At 45.3% G+C, this 19,806-nt stretch overlaps 1 protein-coding gene across 2 annotated transcripts in view; it reads right to left on the bottom strand.

The window, feature by feature from the left end:
- The window catches only part of LOC124119956 (tyrosine-protein kinase RYK-like), a 136,704-nt gene that overhangs the window by 56,968 nt on the left and 59,930 nt on the right, over positions 1 to 19,806 (bottom strand). For both annotated transcript variants that reach the window (XM_048391773.1, XM_048391774.1), the window contains exons 2-4: positions 13,629 to 13,759; positions 11,256 to 11,355; positions 7,608 to 7,742 (exon numbers count right to left, since the gene is read on the bottom strand). In XM_048391773.1, coding sequence (XP_048247730.1) covers positions 7,608 to 7,742; positions 11,256 to 11,355; positions 13,629 to 13,759 — 366 coding nt within the window. The remainder of the gene's footprint in view (positions 1 to 7,607; positions 7,743 to 11,255; positions 11,356 to 13,628; positions 13,760 to 19,806) is intronic.

Raw genomic sequence — 19,806 nt, 5'->3', positions numbered from 1 at the left:
CTGAAGATGGCTCAGTTCACAGTTGAAGGAAATACTGTTGTGAACATAAAACCTTCTTCAACCCCCAAAAGGCAGCTGGCATTTTAACTGCTTGCAAACCATGCTGTGACAATTTATCTGTTTTAGTAAAACCATGTAATATCATGCCAGTATTTGTGGAGAAATCTAAGCTGACATTTGTAAACAGCAATTACAAGGCAGTAAACATCGTTCTGGGCGGTGTCAATGACTTAAAAACTAAAGCTGCGATTCCTTCTTTAATGAGACATTTGGCTGACAGTGAAATCCCCTCTTCCCACCTTTATGCTGTTGAATGGGGAAGGGCAGACATGTATTATTTTATGCCTTAAAATAACATACTTATTATAAGAAACATCAACTGCTAAAGGAACAATTATCCCATAAATGTAAAGCATCAGAAATATAATACCAAATTGAAAAATTAATATCAAATTTGTGTTGAATTAGTTAACTCAATGTTGACATTATCTGCAAAATAGAGATATGGGACATTTTATTTATTTTTTAAAATTTGAACCTGCAGTCTTTTTATTAAATGGATTATGAAATTGAACAGCAAAAGGCACCAACATTGGGACATCCATGTTTCCTACGAGGGCAGCAGTGCTGAACCGTGGTGACATTTACCCCCAACTTAAATTGTTGGACTAGTTTTTAGGAAAGCGCTATACGAGGCTGATGAGCACAGCTGTTGGTTGAGGGGGCAAGTCTTGTGGAACCAGAGCCGGTTTGTGTGTAAGGCTGAGTCTGGCCCTGTCATCACATAAACTACTGCTAACGAAACACACACAAAACAAACACCCGGTCTCACCCAGCCATCCCGCCTGCTTGTACACCAACAAACACTGCTTCTGGAGTTTCACGCAGCCAACAAACGCCAAGAAACAGAAGAAGAGTGTCCAAAAAGTTGGAGAGCAACTTTGTCGGAGGGGGCTGACAGAAGCACTGATGTGGAAACACAGAAGAACAAACAAGCCTCTGTGAGCTTCAGGACGAGGAGGCAGATTCAGGCAGACAGACTGCAGCAGCAGCACCACTGTTAAAACACTTCACATCACCCACACGGACCAGCGGAGGGATGGGACAGGACAAGGATGGGTCTATAGAATTGATTTACTTAAAAGCAGGGGTGGGATGGGTTGGAAGAAGGATGGGTCTATAGAATTGATTTTACTTCTAATGAGGGGCAGGATGGGTTGGAAGAAGGATGGGTCTATAGAATTGATTCTACTTCTAAGGAGGGGTGGGATGGGTTGGAAGAAGGATGGGTCTATAGAATTAATTCTACTTCTAAGGAGGGGTGGGATGGGTTGGAAGAAGGATGGGTCTATAGAATTAATTCTACTTCTAAGCAGATCTATGAAGATCGAAGGGAATGGTTAAAAATGAGATGGGAAGGTTGTTTTCTTGGCTCATTCAGGGAAAAGCTAAAAGAAATGAGTGGCTTCATTCAAGGTATGGGAAGAGAATGGGTCAAGATAAGATGGGGCGTTCTAATGGCTTGGAGGACATGCTTCATTCTAGGGAGGTGGGTAAAGGAATGGTCCGCATGGGATGGTGAGAACATTGGACTTGAGTGAGTGAGTGAGTGAGTGAGTGAGAAGGCCGAGACGAAGAGTGGGCCCAGCCAAGGCCCAGCAGTGTTTGAATCTGAAGCAGGCAGGAGTGAGACGACCGGACATTGATTCCCTTCCCAGATACCAGTTTATCAATATTTCATTACAACAGACAACAAATCATAGACCTCAGGCCAAACACAGACAGGTACGTCTCCAGCAAGACAAGTTAGACAACTGGGAAAAGGAAGAACTTTCAAATTGAAGTATGAGTGAGTGAGTGCATGAGTGAGAGAGAGAGGAGAGTGAGTGAGTGAGTGAGTGAGTGAGTGAGTGAGTGAGTGAGTGAGTGAGTGAGTGAGTGAGTGAGTGAGGTTTCCAGCAATAACACAACAGGGCACACCAGAAATGGGCTTCACACATTGTACCCATGCGGGGAATGGAACCCGGCCTTTGGTGTGAATGTGAATGAAGTGAATGCTCTAACCACTAGACTACCCCACCACCCCTTAAAAACATCTGGCATAAGCATGGACTCCTTCACAAAGGAGTGTTTGGCGTAATCCTTGGTAGGGGAAGAGTTGAGGGAAACCAAACATTGAACAACAAGAAAAGCTGTGGCATAGACAACATGTTGAAAGTGAATTAATGAATAAGTTTAAACTGAGAATGATTCAGAATTTGACGCCAAGTATTCTGGGTGTAAAGAACAAATTGTTTCTGTGGACCTCATTATAAAACTATGAGACATTTGGTGGCGTCCGACACAACACTACTGACAACAGGCTCTCTCACTCTTCCCACTGAGCTCTATTAGTTCCAATCATCATTCAGACATGCAACCAGCTGCAATTTTTCACTTAACAGGTACTTTTTCAGAAATTGATGGAGCTTCCCGAACACTTCCCGCCAGACACTCAAGTTTCATTGGCCATGATTTGTAGCAGTAAATCATCCTGAATTGGTGTCAGAAGTCGGTCCTGAGATCCGATATGAAGGCTTCAGTGACAGTAATCCTCAATCCCACATCACCAACAATGGACTCCGGGAGGGAGGGGCACAACTATCACATGCCCAGATAGAAATCTCAACAAAAAGCCGCATAACATCAGCTGAAGGAACTCAGACAAACAGATTACCAAGAGATTTGCAGATTAGAATTTTCCTGAAACCTGAAGCATCCTATCCCGGAATGCTGGCAACAGAGTCGTGGTCTGCTGGATATCCCTGTCACTGAGGCTGTCTGCCTTGAGAGTATATCCTGTCACTGAGGCTAGGGAAACTGTATGGGTTAGAGGGTATACAAGGATGTGGGAGATATATGATGTTATCTCACCCCTATCTGTGGATAACTGCAGGGATAACCAGACTGATACCGCCAAAACCATCAGTTTCTATTACACAACGTTGCTATTTCAAGGCCTGATGTTTTTATTGTCCAGATCACCGTTCTGGGTTTGAATGACACTGCAAGTGCACTGTGACACTTAATACCATATTGCCCTTGGTGTTCACATAGCTTTTTCACTTTATCTGCCAATTTCTTCTACATATCTTTCAACTAAATCTGTTAATCATTGTGTACTGGTTCGACTTGGGAAGTACTGACCTCTGTTAAATAGTGCAGCCTACGGACCTGCGATGATCCTGTCGAGGAATTACTGAACTATTTTATGCAACTGTTGTCATCATGTCTGTTATAACAGCTTCTATCCACTTGCTCAGAGATTTATAAGCTCACTTCTGTTTACAGACATGTATTTCTCATTTATTTTATACTTGCACTGAAGGAATAATCTAAATATCTCATTTGAAAAAAATCAACAAAAACATTATCACTTGGTCTGCAAATATAAATGTCAGTTGTACGTAAATACCAGATAACTGAATGCCCCTAGGAAATATAGACTGAAGTATTTCTTCACAGATTCATGGCCTAAGCAAAGTGATTTGTCGAAAGACCGGCCCCTAAAGGAATACCAGTACATTACAAGCAGTACATAGATGTACGCAGTAGCTGCATCTAGATCACATTGATATCAAGTCAGATACAATTACAGTCCAACCTCGTTGTGTCGAACTCGTCGACCTGGAAGAAAGTTGGGGTTTTGTGGGGTTCCGAGACATCAGGGGAATTTTATGCTTTATTTGGATACTTGGGGGCTCTGAAGTTCGACACAATGACGTTCGACTGTAGTTGCCATGAAATTGCACATTCTTCTCTCTTTTTTGTGTTTTTTTTGTAAAACCCAAACTTGTATAATGTGAGCACAAAAACAAAGAAAGAAATCATTGATCAAAGCTTAAGAAAACTGGTAATTAGATCAGAAAGGAATATATTAATTAATTGATAAACAAATTCAGCAGGCACATACTTTGAAGTCAGGAGGATAGAGCCCGTAAATTGTGTTCACCAAGCAGACAGGTCCTCCGTCTTTGCATTATCATCTTATCATGCCCTACACCTGTAAATTACTGCAGTCACACACACCACAACTTGGCTTCCATGATAACACACTTTGTGGCTTTTTTCTCTACAAAAACACATTCAAGTTTAAAGGAATGCTTGCACTGAGTGGCACTGGTTGGTGATTTAAATGTGCAAAGTTGACATTGGTAGAAAAGTAGTGGTTATATGTTATAGTTGTAGCCATCAATATCCCTGTAGCTGGCTGAATGAGTGAGTGAGTGGAGGGGGTTTTATACCTTAGAGATTTTACAGGCTAGTGTTGGACCAGACAAACCCGTGGGCAATGGTGTCACAGCAGCCTGGATAGTGTTTGAGTCTGGAGCAGACAAACCTGTGGGCAATGGTGTCACAGCAGCCTGGATAGTGTTTGAGTCTGGACCAGACAAACCCATGGGCAATGGTGTCACAACAGCCTGGATAGTGTTTGAGTCTGGACCAGACAAACCCGTGGGCAATGGTGTCACAACAGCCTGGATAGTGTTTGAGTCTGGACCAGACAAACCCGTGGGCAATGGTGTCACAACAGCCTGGATAGTGTTTGAGTCTGAACCAGACAAACCAGTGGGCAATGGTGTCACAACAGCCTGGATAGTGTTTGAGTCTGAACCAGACAAACCAGTGGGCAATGGTGTCACAACAGCCTGGATAGTGTTTGAGTCTGGACCAGACAAACCAATGGGCAATGGTGTCACAACAGCCTGGATAGTGTTTGAGTCTGGACCAGACAAACCCGTGGGCAATGGTGTCACAACAGCCTGGATAGTGTTTGAGTCTGGACCAGACAAACCAGTGGGCAATGGTGTCACAGCAGCCTGGATAGTGTTTGCGTCTGGACCAGACAAACCAGTGGGTAATGGTGTCACAACAGCCTGGATAGTGTTTGAGTCTGGACCAGACAAACCCATGGGCAATGGTGTTACAACAGCCTGGATAGTGTTTGAGTCTGAACCAGACAAACCAGTGGGCAATGGTGTCACAACAGCCTGGATAGTGTTTGAGTCTGGACCAGACAAACCAGTGGGCAATGGTCTCAAAGCAGCCTGGATAGTGTTTGAGTCTGAACCAGACAAACCAGTGGGAAATGGTCTCAAAGCAGCCTGGATAGTGTTTGAGTCTGGACCAGACAAACCAATGGGCAATGGTCTCAAAGCAGCCTGGATAGTGTTTGAGTCTGGACCAGACAAACCCGTGGGCAATGGTCTCAAAGCAGCCTGGATAGTGTTTGAGTCTGGACCAGACAAACCAGTGGGCAATGGTGTCACAACAGCCTGGATAGTGTTTGAGTCTGAACCAGACAAACCAGTGGGCAATGGTCTCAAAGCAGCCTGGATAGTGTTTGAGTCTGGACCAGACAAACCAGTGGGCAATGGTCTCAAAGCAGCCTGGATAGTGTTTGAGTCTGGACCAGACAAACCAGTGGGCAATGGTGTCACAACAGCCTGGATAGTGTTTGAGTCTGGACCAGACAAACCAGTGGGCAATGGTGTCACAACAGCCTGGATAATGTTTGAGTCTGGACCAGACAAACCCTGTGGGCAATGGTGTCACAACAGCCTGGATAGTGTTTGAGTCTGAACCAGACAAACCCGTGGGCATTGGGGTCACAACAGCCTGGATAGTGTTTGAGTCTGAACCAGACAAACCCTGTGGGCAATGGTGTCACAACAGCCTGGATAGTGTTTGAGTCTGAACCAGACAAATCCGTGGGCAATGGTGTCACAACAGCCTGGATAGTGTTTGAGTCTGGTACACCTATCCCCATGTTTGAGTCTGGTACACCTATCCCGAGTTTCATCAGCTACTGGTGCACCTATCCTGAGTTTCATCAGCTACTGGTACACCTATCCCGAGTTTCATCAGCTACTGGTACACCTATCCCGAGTTTCATCAGCTACTGGTACACCTGTCCCCAGTAGGAGACACTGGGAGACACTCACTGGATGTTCAAAACATGTGAGGGGTGGTGGAGTAGCCCAGTGGCTAAAGCATTCGCTCCTCATGCCAAAGACCAAGGTTCAATTCCCCACATGGGGAAAATATGTGAGGTCCATTTCTGGTGTCCCCCGCCATGATATTGCTGGAATATTGCTAAAAGCGGCGTAAAACCAAACTCACTCACTCACTCACTCACTCACTCACCCACTCACTCACTCACTCACAACGTGTCCAACACAACACATACACTCATACATCGCCTGCCCCCCACACTTAGATCCACCTATTACATACCACACACCAAATCATGATCCTTTGAACACTCACTGGATTATAATATTTATAGAAACTTCCATTAACATTCTCACATAAAAAATGCCCCTTGTTCCCATGAGAATCTTACAAGAAGATTTGACTGTAGAACGAAGGCAGGCATACTGCAAGCACCTGCCGCCTGGCCAAGTGTTTATGTATTTGGCAATGGAAGTGTACCGCCTTCCGAAAGACAATGGCACTTCTACTATTGTTTCTTCATAAATAGCTGCCACATGGCACAACACTCCAATGCTCTCCGAAAGTCATTCTTTAAATTTGTCCAAATAAATCGACTCCAGGGAGTTGGCTCAAGGGACGTCATTTTACACAACCTTCGACCCGATATCGCAAAGTTTACGTCAGCGAATTTCAGCGTAAACTTGTCGGTATTGTTCTGGCAGGATGGCCAAATAGCAGTAAGTTATGTAAACAAATACTTGTCTATGTAAAACAATACACATTTGATGCACATGCGTGGAAATTATTAATAGAGGTCTGTGGTAGAGGAAGATTATCGCATAAGACATGTGTTTTGTGAATGATTTCCGCTGTCTCAGCATATATGCCACTTCCTTTTCTGTCTACGGGGTTCGGAGAGACCCGATCATATTTACCGGAGAATATCAAGTGCAGATTTCAGTCTAAACACACAGTTGTAGTCGGTGATGTGCGAGAGCAGGCACACAACATTTGTCATGCCGTGATTAATGAAGTGCACGTTACGTAACAACAGAAGGTCCCCCCTGCCAGACAGATGCTGCCCCCGACCTGTGTCCTCCCCCCCCCCCCCCCCCCCCCCCCGATGTGTCGGCCACTGACACCAGCTAGACATACTTGAGGCTTACATTATATGCATGTGCAGGCTTGGAGACTGCGCTTAGTTTCCCATTAGGCTCCGGCTTTACACTGCCTTTCAGCTGTTACTGGGTGGAGGGTGAGGCACGGGGGGGGGGGGGGGGTTATTAGAAAATTATTTGGGCATTTATTTGCAAATTTGTATACCTGATTAACTTGGATCTATCTATCCTTCACTCTTACTATAAATTATTATTCATCAATTGGTGTTATTCTTGATAGTTCATCAGTCTAATGGAGTTATATTAAATAATTTGAGAAAGTTATTTGAAAATTTAATATATTATATGCAAAGTGTGAGGCAGGGTAACAACAAGTACCATCTGTTGACGTCTATTGGTGTGATACAGCCAGGGTTCAAACCCTGGACCTTCTACAACTTGTACAGACACTTGTACAGACAGACACAGACTGACACAGAAACTTGTACAGACAGACACAGAGGGTAGTCCTACCTTTGATGCATGTTTTCCGCCTCTTGAAGTTGAGTACTGTGAGATTGGATGCTGAGAAGATGCTGATGTTCATCTGGATGATGACATCGACCTGGGCACTCATCTCACCTGTGCAGGGCAGACGCACCTGGAACACTGGAACACACACCCCACCTGTACACTTTCGGCCATTCTCCTTGGTATGAGTGAGTGAGTGAGTGAGTGTTCATTCACTGTATTTAAATAGTTGTGCAAATTGTCAAGCGACCCCCACCCTAGTATCATGTTTTCAAAGTAAGTGCATTGAATAAGCTACAATTGTCGTCAGGATCCCCATGTCCATGCCTTGGACTTCCCAAATTATAACTGAGAGGACCCTGGATACCTCACATAATTCTATATTTTACTCAAGCATTGAACACTGGTTCTAATGGATCAGGCATTGAATGCTAGTTCTGATGTACAAGGCATTGAACACTGGTTCTAATGGACCAGGCATTGAACACTGGTTCTAATGGACCAGGCATTGAACACTGGTTCTATTGCACCAGGCATTGAACACTGGTTCTAATGTACCAGGTTCTAATGGACGAGGCATTGAACACTGGTTTTAATGCACCAGGCATTGAACACTGGTTCTGATGCACCAGGCATTGAACACTGGTTCTAACGGACCAGGCATTGAACACTGGTTCTAATGTACCAGGCATTGAACACTGGTTCTAATGTACAAGGCATTGAACACTGGTTCTGATGTACCAGGCATTGAACACTAGTTCTGATGTACCAGGCATTGAACACTGGTTCTAATGTACCAGGCATTGAACACTGGTTCTGATGTACCAGGCATTGAACACTAGTTCTGATGTACCAGGCATTGAACACTGGTTCTGATGTACCAGGCATTGAACACTGGTTCTTATGCACCAGGCATTGAACACTGGTTCTGATGTACCAGGCATTGAACACTAGTTCTGATGTACCAGGCATTGAACACTGGTTCTAATGTACCAGGCATTGAACACTGGTTCTAATGTACCAGGCATTGAACACTGGTTCTAATGTACCAGGCATTGAACACTAGTTCTGATGTACCAGGCATTGAACACTGGTTCTAATGTACCAGGCATTGAACACTGGTTCTAATGTACCAGGCATTGAACACTGGTTCTGATGTACCAGGCATTGAACACTGGTTCTGATGTACCAGGCATTGAACACTGGTTCTGATGCACCAGGCATTGAACACTGGAGATTATCTCTTACATCAACTTACAAACTCATGCTGCACCTACATGACAACTCCTCTCATCCCAGGGAGTTCTAGACTAGACGTGTCTAGGTGGCACACCATTGACCAAGCTCCCTCCCAGGGAGATCTAGACGAGTCTAGGTGGCACACCATTGACCAAGCTCCCTCCCAGGGAGTTCTAGACGTGTCTAGGTGGCACACCATTGACCCAGCCCCCTCCCAGGGAGATCTAGACGAGTCTAGGTGGCACACCATTGACCCAGCCCCCTCCCAGGGAGATCTAGAAGTGTCTAGGTGGCACACCATTGACCCAGCTCCCTCCCAGGGAGTTCTAGACGTGTCTAGGTGGCACACCATTGACCCAGCCCCCTCCCAGGGAGATCTAGACGAGTCTAGGTGGCACACCATTGACCCAGCCCCCTCCAAGGGAGATCTAGATGAGTCTAGGTGGCACACCATTGACCCAGCCCCCTCCCAGGGAGATCTAGACGAGTCTAGGTGGCACACCATTGACCCAGCCCCCTCCCAGGGAGATCTAGACGAGTCTAGGTGGCACACCATTGACCCAGCCCCCTCCCAGGGAGATCTAGAAGTGTCTAGGTGGCACACCATTGACCCAGCTCCCTCCCAGGGAGTTCTAGACGAGTCTAGGTGGCACACCATTGACCCAGCCCCCTCCCAGGGAGATCTAGACGAGTCTAGGTGGCACACCATTGACCCAGCCCCCTCCCAGGGAGATCTAGATGAGTCTAGGTGGCACACCATTGACCCAGCCCCCTCCCAGGGAGTTCTAGACGTGTCTAGGTGGCACACCATTGACCCAGCCCCCTCCCAGGGAGTTCTGGACGAGTCTAGGTGGCACACCATTGACCAAGCTCCCTCCCAGGGAGTTCTAGACGAGTCTAGGTAGCACACCATTGACCCAGCCCCCTCCCAGGGAGTTCTAGAGGAGTCTAGGTGGCACACCATTGACCCAGCCCCCTCCCAGGGAGATCTAGACGAGTCTAGGTGGCACACCATTGACCCAGCCCCCTCCCAGGGAGTTCTAGAGGAGTCTAGGTGGCACACCATTGACCCAGCCCCCTCCCAGGGAGATCTAGACGAGTCTTGGTGGCACACCATTGACCCAGCCCCTCCCAGGGAGTTCTAGACGAGTCTAGGTAGCACACCATTGACCCAGCCCCCTCCCAGGGAGTTCTAGAGGAGTCTAGGTGGCACACCATTGACCCAGCCCCCTCCCAGGGAGATCTAGACGAGTCTAGGTGGCACACCATTGACCCAGCCCCCTCCCAGGGAGTTCTAGAGGAGTCTAGGTGGCACACCATTGACCCAGCCCCCTCCCAGGGAGATCTAGACGAGTCTTGGTGGCACACCATTGACCCAGCCCCTCCCAGGGAGTTCTAGACGAGTCTAGGTGGCACACCATTGACCCAGCTCCCTCCCAGGGAGTTCTAGACGAGTCTAGGTGGCACACCATTGACCCAGCTCCCTCCCAGGGAGTTCTAGACGAGTCTAGGTGGCACACCATTGACCCAGCCCCCTCCCAGGGAGATCTAGACAAGTCTAGGTGGCACACCATTGACCCAGCCCCTCCCAGGGAGATCTAGACGAGTCTAGGTGGCACACCATTGACCCAGCCCCCTCCCAGGGAGATCTAGACGAGTCTAGGTGGCACACCATTGACCCAGCTCCCTCCCAGGGAGATCTAGATGAGTCTAGGTGGCACACCATTGACCCAGCCCCTCCCAGGGAGATCTAGACGAGTCTAGGTGGCACACCATTGACCCAGCCCCCTCCCAGGGAGTTCTAGAGGAGTCTAGGTGGCACACCATTGACCCAGCCCCCTCCCAGGGAGATCTAGACGAGTCTTGGTGGCACACCATTGACCCAGCTCCCTCCCAGGGAGATCTAGACGAGTCTAGGTGGCACACCATTGACCCAGCCCCCTCCCAGGGAGATCTAGACGAGTCTAGGTGGCACACCATTGACCCAGCTCCCTCCCAGGGAGTTCTAGACGAGTCTAGGTGGCACACAATTGACCCAGCCCCCTCCCAGGGAGTTCTAGACGAGTCTAGGTGCCACACCATTGACCCAGCCCCCTCCAAGGGAGTTCTAGACGAGTCTAGGTGGCACACCATTGACCCAGCCCCCTCCCAGGGAGATCTAGACGAGTCTAGGCGGCACACCATTGACCCAGCCCCCTCCCAGGGAGTTCTAGACGAGTCCAGGTGGCACACCATTGACCCAGCTCCCTCCCAGGGAGTTCTAGATGAGTCTAGGTGGCACACCATTGACCCAGCTCCCTCCCAGTGATGATTCACTCTACAGATGAGGGAGAAAGTCACACCTGATGACCTGGCAGCCCTACACGCATGAATTCAGTGTAATTAATATGAAATCGAATCTAATTAGTTTACCTGACAATGTGCTAGGCACCTGTCCCTCATTAGATATATTAGCCTCCGGCAGCATCAGCGCTCGGTCATGAAGCACGGTGAACTTCATTCTGTAGAACATCTGAAACGACAACAGAGGAATGAGTGAATCTTATATCATCAACAGTGCAACTATTTGTACATTGAGACAAAGGCACACCTACAATTTGTACAATGAGACAAAGGCACACCTACAATTTGTACAATGAGACAAAGGCACACCTACAATTTGTACAATGAGACAAAGGCGCTACCTACAATTTGTACAATGAGACAAAGGCACACCTACAATTTGTACAATGAGACAAAGGCACACCTACAATTTGTACAATGAGACAAAGGCACACCTACAATTTGTACAATGAGACAAAGGCACACCTACAACTTGTACAATGAGACAAAGGCACACCTACAACTTGTACAATGAGACAAAGGCACACCTACAACTTGTACAATGAGACAAAGGCACACCTACAATTTGTACAATGAGACAAAGGTACACCTACAATTTGTACAATGAGACAAAGGCACACCTACAATTTGTACAATGAGACAAAGGCACACCTACAACTTGTACAATGAGACAAAGGTAGCTAGCTATCTTATAGATGTGCTATATAAGTGTATGTTATAAGTTCCTTGTATAAGAATGACTGTGAGTTTTCCTTGTTACACAGTCAGGAGTAACACACTGGACATTGTACATATTACACTACGGCGGCGATGGAGTTGACTGGTGGTCAATGCGTTCACTCGGCAAAGCGAAGGCCCGGGTTCGATACCCCACATGGGTACAATGTGTAACGCCCATTTCTGGTGTCCCCCACCATGATATTGCTGGAATATTTCTAAAATCGGTGTTAAAATCATATTCACTCACTCAAATATTACACTGCCACTGTCTCATCATATCTCAAGAAATCCTTTAAATAATTCATCTTTCAAGATATCTCAACTTTTAATGGTACAAAAGTTAACTCTCTGTTCACTGCGTTTTAAATATGATGATGTAAAGCCATATTTCAATTTGTTTTTCTGAGACTACTCCAGATATTCTGTCAGTGACCTCGCAGTCCGTGTTCGTGAAGCAGCTAATGTCTTATTAACAACAATGTCTCCGTCAATCCGATGTCTGCCATGCAATGCCTTACAACTGACATCTGATGACAATCAAAATGTTGGAAGATACTATTTTCCTGATCAGTTGACCTGAAAATATTTTACGAGGAGATGATCACTGAATCTGCAATAAAATCAACTTGACAGCTCATGAAACTCGCTCATCTGGGAAAACTTCACAAATGCAATAGTCTGCCAGTGTTTGGAAGTTTGCTTGTCAATTTCACGGTTTGTGATTTTTTTCACTCAAGGCTGTAGGCATTCACTCAGGAGCAGTATTCCGTTAGGATGAAAACATGCCGCTTTCCTCATCACTCCTTTCGACATAATTGTCAAAACGTCCATTATGGTATCATATTTATGCATTCTTTGAACACAGGTGACACAGGCACGACACGGCCCATGTGACAGGTAAGTGAGGGAGTCGGCAGTGTAAGGCAGTCACTGTCCACATGTAACTTTCCAATGGGGTTTGTTGGCAAGGTCATGTAGAAGTGGCACAAATTAAGTACCGTCATACCTATTGATACGCAAGGTAGGCACATTGTGACATCTCCGGTATGTGGGTCCCACAAATTCTTTTCCAGAATCCCAAACAAAACTTTTCTATCTCTTCCTCACTCAACCTCAAATCCATTATTTACTAAGGAAAGTTGTAAATCCATAATTTACTGAGGAAAGTTGTAAATCCATAATTTACTGAGGAAACTTGTAAATCCATAATTTTACTAAGGAAAGTTGTAACCAAGTGAATGAATGCCATAATCAGCAACATTCCAGCCAGGTCACAGCGACCTGTAGGTCTTGGTCAGACAAACCAGTGGTCGACAGCATGATCACAGCCCCACGCTGTCTTGATACGACGACAGACAATCAGTCGAAACAACGAGCCTGACCACCCAGCTCCAACTTTCTTTATATGAGCATGGAATCTGAGCTAGAAACCCCAAAGGGTCTTCAACCAAGAGCTACGTGAGAGGGAGTGTCCACTAAGCCTGCACATACTACGACCCGACCCATAAGGCCAGCCACGTGGGAAATAATTGTTTTGAAAGACAGTCATGATTGAGTTACATTTCAAAACGTGTACCTGTGTTCTCATGTTGACATTGGTCAAGGGTGAGAAGATTGCAAACCTCCCTTGCAAACACCACCTATATTCATAAGAAACATATTCCATGCATGTCCTGCGGTAAGTGGGGCAAGGTGAAGGTCAGCCCAACAATGTCTACTTACGGCCGGTTGTTCTCTCAGCCTCTGCCATGTGAAGTAGATTTCGTCAATGTCCGGCGGAAGCGGCAAGTTGAAGGTCAGGGCGTAGTTGTTAATGATGCCATTTCTCACGTAATACAATTCCGCAGTTATACCTGAAATTAAACAATGATAAATAACACTGATGTCAAATTACATAAAAAACTTTTTTTTGGAGATTATTTGAAACCAATTCATTGTATTGTTCTGCATATTATACACAAACAATACACGAGCATGTTCATGGTTATAACATTCAAAAAAGCCGAATAAAAAACAAAGAATAACATCCAGTCTAGACAATGTATGCTATCTCGTGATTGATTATAGAATCAATCATTTCAGACAAGATGCGTTTATTTTCCACTACTGTCATTCCTCATTAATAGCCCATCGGCAAACTATTGAGGAATAAACCTGCTGGGCCCTGTACGGCTACCTCATAGAGCCGGTTATATTGATTACAGAATATACCTATACTGACCACCAGAAGTCCTGAAACAACTGCCAGGAACTATCAAAGACTTCTGGCAGGGGAGGACTGTCACATGACTGTCACATGACCATCTAGTATCATGGCAGCCTCAAATTTACATCCAACACAAATGATACATGCCATTGTGACCGTTGAATCCCCAATCTTGTCTGTGGCACAGCTGGTTGCAGCAGCTGGCCAGGAACCTCCTCCAACACAAGAACAGTCCAACCCTGCTGAGGACTATACATCACGGCAGACAACCCATTACATTCAGTCAACACAGACAACCCATTACATTCAGTCAACACTTTTTGTCCCCAAATCCTGAAAGTGGATTTTTTTCCTCCAACCCCGAGTCATAAACAAGGAGGCTAGTTGGTTGCTGTCCCTGAAATAGGACTAAAGTCATTGTGACAGTTTTAACATGTGTATCATTGCGGCAGAATGTTGGCATGTCACCGATGGAAACCAGTTGACAAAATAACTCCTCGTGATGCTTTTACCATGTCTTGTTTAGCCAGAAACTTGAGAATGCCTTTTAAAAAATATGCAAAACACCTGTTATTTTCTTAGCAATTGAAAAGTCATTTCACTGCAACTGAGATGAGAATTGATTTGAGGGGGCAACCATTCCCTACAAAATTGGATGTCAAAATGTTGATATATGAGAGCCAGGGAACCCCGGGTTGGGCTTCCTTCTCCAGAACACTGCTGTAACGGCCATTTTTATAAAATAACCTATTTAGAAGATGTGCATTGCATCATGGGATTATTAACAGGGCATGTGATTTACTGTGCCCTGCGCAACTGTCAAAATAGGAATCTCCCTGTAGCCAATGCAGCCAATCAAAGTTTATTGAGATAGTGAATCTGTAGCATGGAGAACAGCACAAAGCAGCGACTCGACTGAAAATGGCCCAATCCGTGGCAATAAAGGAATTATATCTCTGCATGCAGAATGTTAAACGTGTCAAACGAAGACCGTAGTAACAGCTTTCTGATTAATTCTCTAAACAAAGTACAGTTTAAAGCTCAAATTTATTGCAAATGAGGGCCTGTGTGAGCCAATATAATTTTATATGTTTTTATAATTCTGCGACTGAGTGCAGCGTTATCATGCAAGACACTCAGTAACGAGAGGTCTGGGTTTTCCCATCATGCCTTGTACTCACACAGATCGCCATGTGAAGCTCGTATAAAACGACAAAACCCCCACTAACTGCCTGATGAGGTCTACGCTGTATAGCGCCCTGCTGTAGAGAACAGGAGTGTCAACACCAGGCTATGACCCTTTCCATAAGATATTTGTATATACAGATGGCCCAGAATTGAAAATAGGTTTGCACAAGAATTAAATAATGGCAGGGCAATAACTTCCTGCTATAAATCACCAGCGACAAAGTGTTATGGCGATGCAATACGGAAACCTTCCCTGCTACTGCCATGCATGTCTCCTCACTCTTCGGATGAAATATGATTCAGTTTTATCGCCAACAATGCATTTTCTCATCAATTTATTCAATAAAATCAAATTTGTCTGCCATCCTTTCATTCCACAGACTGTTATCTTTATTGATTATTTTATTGACAGTGCCTACAATGGAGCCTGAAGTCCCCTGTCGGTGCAACTTACATGGTCTCCTTTCTACAAAATCTCACTCAATAGATTCACAATCATCTCCAAATTGGGTTGAAAATTTTCACTCAATATTTTCAAACTGGTGTTTTATATGTTGCAACAATCGTTGATCCGAAGTTGATGAAGATACAGTGTAGAACACCTGCAGTCCTTCTTCAGTTTGATGTGTGACACATGCATCTCTCTGATCCATGGTGTGACAGTACTGCTCAGTGAAATAATTTAAGGACCCAACAAGACAGTCGGGCAGGTGACCCATAAATGTTGCCTGCCCATCTTCAAAGTTACCTGCCCACATTCAGGTATTCTTTAAAAATAAGGGACAAATCGCGACTTGATTCAGTTGAAATATTGCAAACATTTACTTGAGAATCTATGAGGAGTTATAATAAAACTGAGAACATAAATAGTCTTAGAATTATCTGTCAGACAGTAGGTCAGGTGGAGGAAATTTTCATGCAGCCCGACAGAAAAGTCACCGGCAGGCAGTTATTTGGGACACTGCTGCTGCCGACTACATAGATGTCTCTCTGACTGCTGCTGCCACCTACATAGATGTCTCTCTGACTGCAGCTGCCACCTACATAGATGTCTCTCTGACTGCTGCTGCCGACTACATAGATGTCTCTCTGACTGCAGCTGCCACCTACATAGATGTCTCTCTGACTGCTGCTGCCACCTACATAGATGTCTCTCTGACTGCTGCTGCCGACTACATAGATGTCTCTCTGACTGCAGCTGCCACCTACATAGATGTCTCTCTGACTGCTGCTGCCGACTACATAGATGTCTCTCTGACTGCTGCTGCCACCTACATAGATGTCTCTCTGACTGCTGCTGCCACCTACATAGATGTCTCTCTGACTGCTGCTGCCACCTACATAGATGTCTCTCTGACTGCAGCTGCCACCTACATAGATGTCTCTCTGACTGCTGCTGCCGACTACATAGATGTCTCTCTGACTGCTGCTGCCACCTACATAAATGTCTCTCTGACTGCTGCCGCCTACATAGATGTCTCTCTGACTGCAGCTGCCACCTACATAGATGTCTCTCTGACTGCTGCTGCCGACTACATAGATGTCTCTCTGACTGCGGCTGCCACCTACATAGATGTCTCTCTGACTGCTGCTGCCGACTACATAGATGTCTCTCTGACTGCTGCTGCCGACTACATAGATGTCTCTCTGACTGCTGCTGCCGACTACATAGATGTCTCTCTGACTGCTGCTGCCACCTACATAGATGTCTCTCTGACCACAAGCTGACATGGTACAGAAGAGTGGGGCTACCCCCTGAGTATACCCTGAACAGTGGCCACGTAGAACTAGCCAGCAGTTGACATCCACAGTTACATCATCTACCATCACTGCAACCCTGTTTCTATTGTTTGTGTTTCACATCTGTTTGGAAGACATAAAAAACCATCATCATGCTGGAAGTCGTAATTGTGACTGAGTTGCACCTAGTGCAGTCCATCGACAACCGACATGTGGGGCACAAGTGACCCGCTCTTGACAAATCGATCTACCACATCACATCAGAATGGAAAGTGATCAGGCCCTGCTTGATGCAATTAGTCACAGGGGTCCATTCAGATGCAAATGTGTGTTTTTTTCAAGGAAAAAGTTAATAAGTACATGCATTTTTGCCATGCGACATGCTTCCCAATCACAGATGATGCAGAGGAAGGGAGGGTCTCTAAGGTCAAACCTGAAAGCGCACAAACTGTGATGATTTAACACTTGCCTGCTTATGAAAATACACCCATGGTTTTAATGAAGATAAAAGCTGTCGTTCCTTGATTATTTGCATGTTCTCGGAGGAATATCATTGGTCCCTGCAACTTGGCCTCGCACTTGACTTCACTTTTCATGGAAACCCTTGTGGACGCGAACAGATCAAAGCCTGCTGTACAAATGGAGGCAGCGGTGACGGCACAGCTACATCACCACTCCATTTCAACAGCAGCTTATTTCATCCTCTGTGAGTGATACTGTGACCATTCTATTCTCAATCCTAATGTAGAGGACTAATTAATCAATAAGTGCAGGTTCGGGTCTGGTAGACAAACTTAATTGCCAAATGCCGATCTACCAGCAGCTCTTCCAGCACTGTGTCCAGTAACATGACAGGGCCAGCGGACCAGCGCCGCCCATTCATCACACAGAGAGGAAAACACCTAAAACCTATCACACACCAGTCACACTCAGGGCCCAAACCAGCCACCACGAAATCTCCCTCCATTGTTCACAGATTAAAGAAAGTTACAGAATACTTGCTATACTTAGAACAACAATTAAGTTCCAATAATACATTTTCTGAACTAGAACCTTCCCTCCTCCAGCCGAGCGCCAACCCCAGTTGAAATGGACGTCCCTCCTCCAGCTGAGCGCCAACCCCGGTTGTAATTGACATGTTCTGTTGCTCACTCAACTCTACGAACAAAGTCTCCTGTACGACTTGAACCAATGCAAAAACTTTTTCAATAGCATTATTCATTGTTTTACCAAGCGTAATTCTTCTTGTTTTCATGGGTAACTTGATGTTTGGTCTTGTGAAGTAAAAATCAGGAACATTTGCCTGCAATGATGGCAGCCTCAATTTCCAGAGAGTGAGTGAGTGAGTTTGGTTTAACGCCATTTTTAACAGTATTCCAGTTATATTGCGGCATGTGTCAGCTTAATGTGGGAGGAAAGCCCGAAGTGATGCAGGCCTCAGACGTTGACCACTTCGGTGAAACCCACGAGCACGGGTATGGTGCTGACAAACCTAGAAACATAATCGGGGCGAACCGGGATTCGAACCCACAATCATAGGTTTCTGGCGTGCCCACGGTACGCAACTCTGCACAGCGAATCGTGGCGCCTTAGACGACTCGGCCACCCGTGCCCCCAATTTCCAGAGAAATCCAAGGTCCGACATAAAGCTACTGTAATCTCCCACCCTGTGCAGTCAGTTTATTGACTTCCTTCGTGAGCACCTGGTGTCGTCAGTGGTCCTGAGTGATCCAGTCACATTTTTTTCACTACTATTTTGCTCTTACGTCCAATGGAACCTGTTTCAGAAGTCATCAAGACTGATCATTCTCTGACGCTGTCGTTTAATATTTTCTACATTTCATCAACTTCAGAGGAAAGCTCTTGCATAGAAAATGCATATCAAATAATTCATGGTCAAAATCCATGGAACGTGACAAGTAATGATAAGGTCAGAACACATGACAACTCCCTCCAAACGAACTGTCACAATGCCGATCTCCTCCACAATCAGTCCTATCATTAGTATTTGATACAGACACACCCAGTCAGCGGCAAGCCAAACGTGTGTCTACCATTAGGCCATCTTGAACAAATTAGTCCAACAATACTGCTCTTTAGCACTCAAGTGGTCATGTTAGAGGGGAGGCGGTATTGTAAGACACATGTTGCCCATGTGGCACCGACTCCCAGGGCTAGTCTAACTGTTGGTGCCTCGGAAAACAATGGAAAGGTGTCAGAGCGTGGAACCTCCATTACAAGAAAACATTAAGCTGGAAGCTATTTCTGTGCATGACCACCGGTATGCTGTACTAACAACCCTGGACGGAATTCCCACACTGACAGAGTCCATACAGGAGATTCAGAAAGATTTCAAACATACCAGTACAACTCATTCACTCATGGTTTCCACACCAATAGAAATGAAATATCTCCCTGATTTTATGTTTAAATGGCAATAGTTCTTGGATGTTCTTGTATGATAAGAAATGCAGAAAATGAACGATCAAAACTCTTTGGTAGTATAAAATTATCAGATTTCGGATATTCTAAACAAATATTATAAAACATAAAACATAAAAAGGTATTTGTTACAAGTATTTATTCTATTTTTGAAAGCAATACTATCCTAACACAAGTATTTGACATGATGTTCAGTCAAAACAAGGAGTTGAGAAAAAAAAATGTTTTTCAAAGACAAAATTCTCCACGATATTTCCAACAGGCAGCAACATGAGCACCATGGAACTTGAACATGACTCTATGAGGGTAGGTCAGTAGATCAGC

Source organism: Haliotis rufescens, unplaced genomic scaffold, assembly GCF_023055435.1.
Source record: "Haliotis rufescens isolate VD_foot unplaced genomic scaffold, xgHalRufe1.0.p SCAF_98, whole genome shotgun sequence".
NCBI lineage: Eukaryota > Metazoa > Mollusca > Gastropoda > Lepetellida > Haliotidae > Haliotis > Haliotis rufescens.
This window is presented reverse-complemented; position numbering and strand designations above follow the sequence as displayed.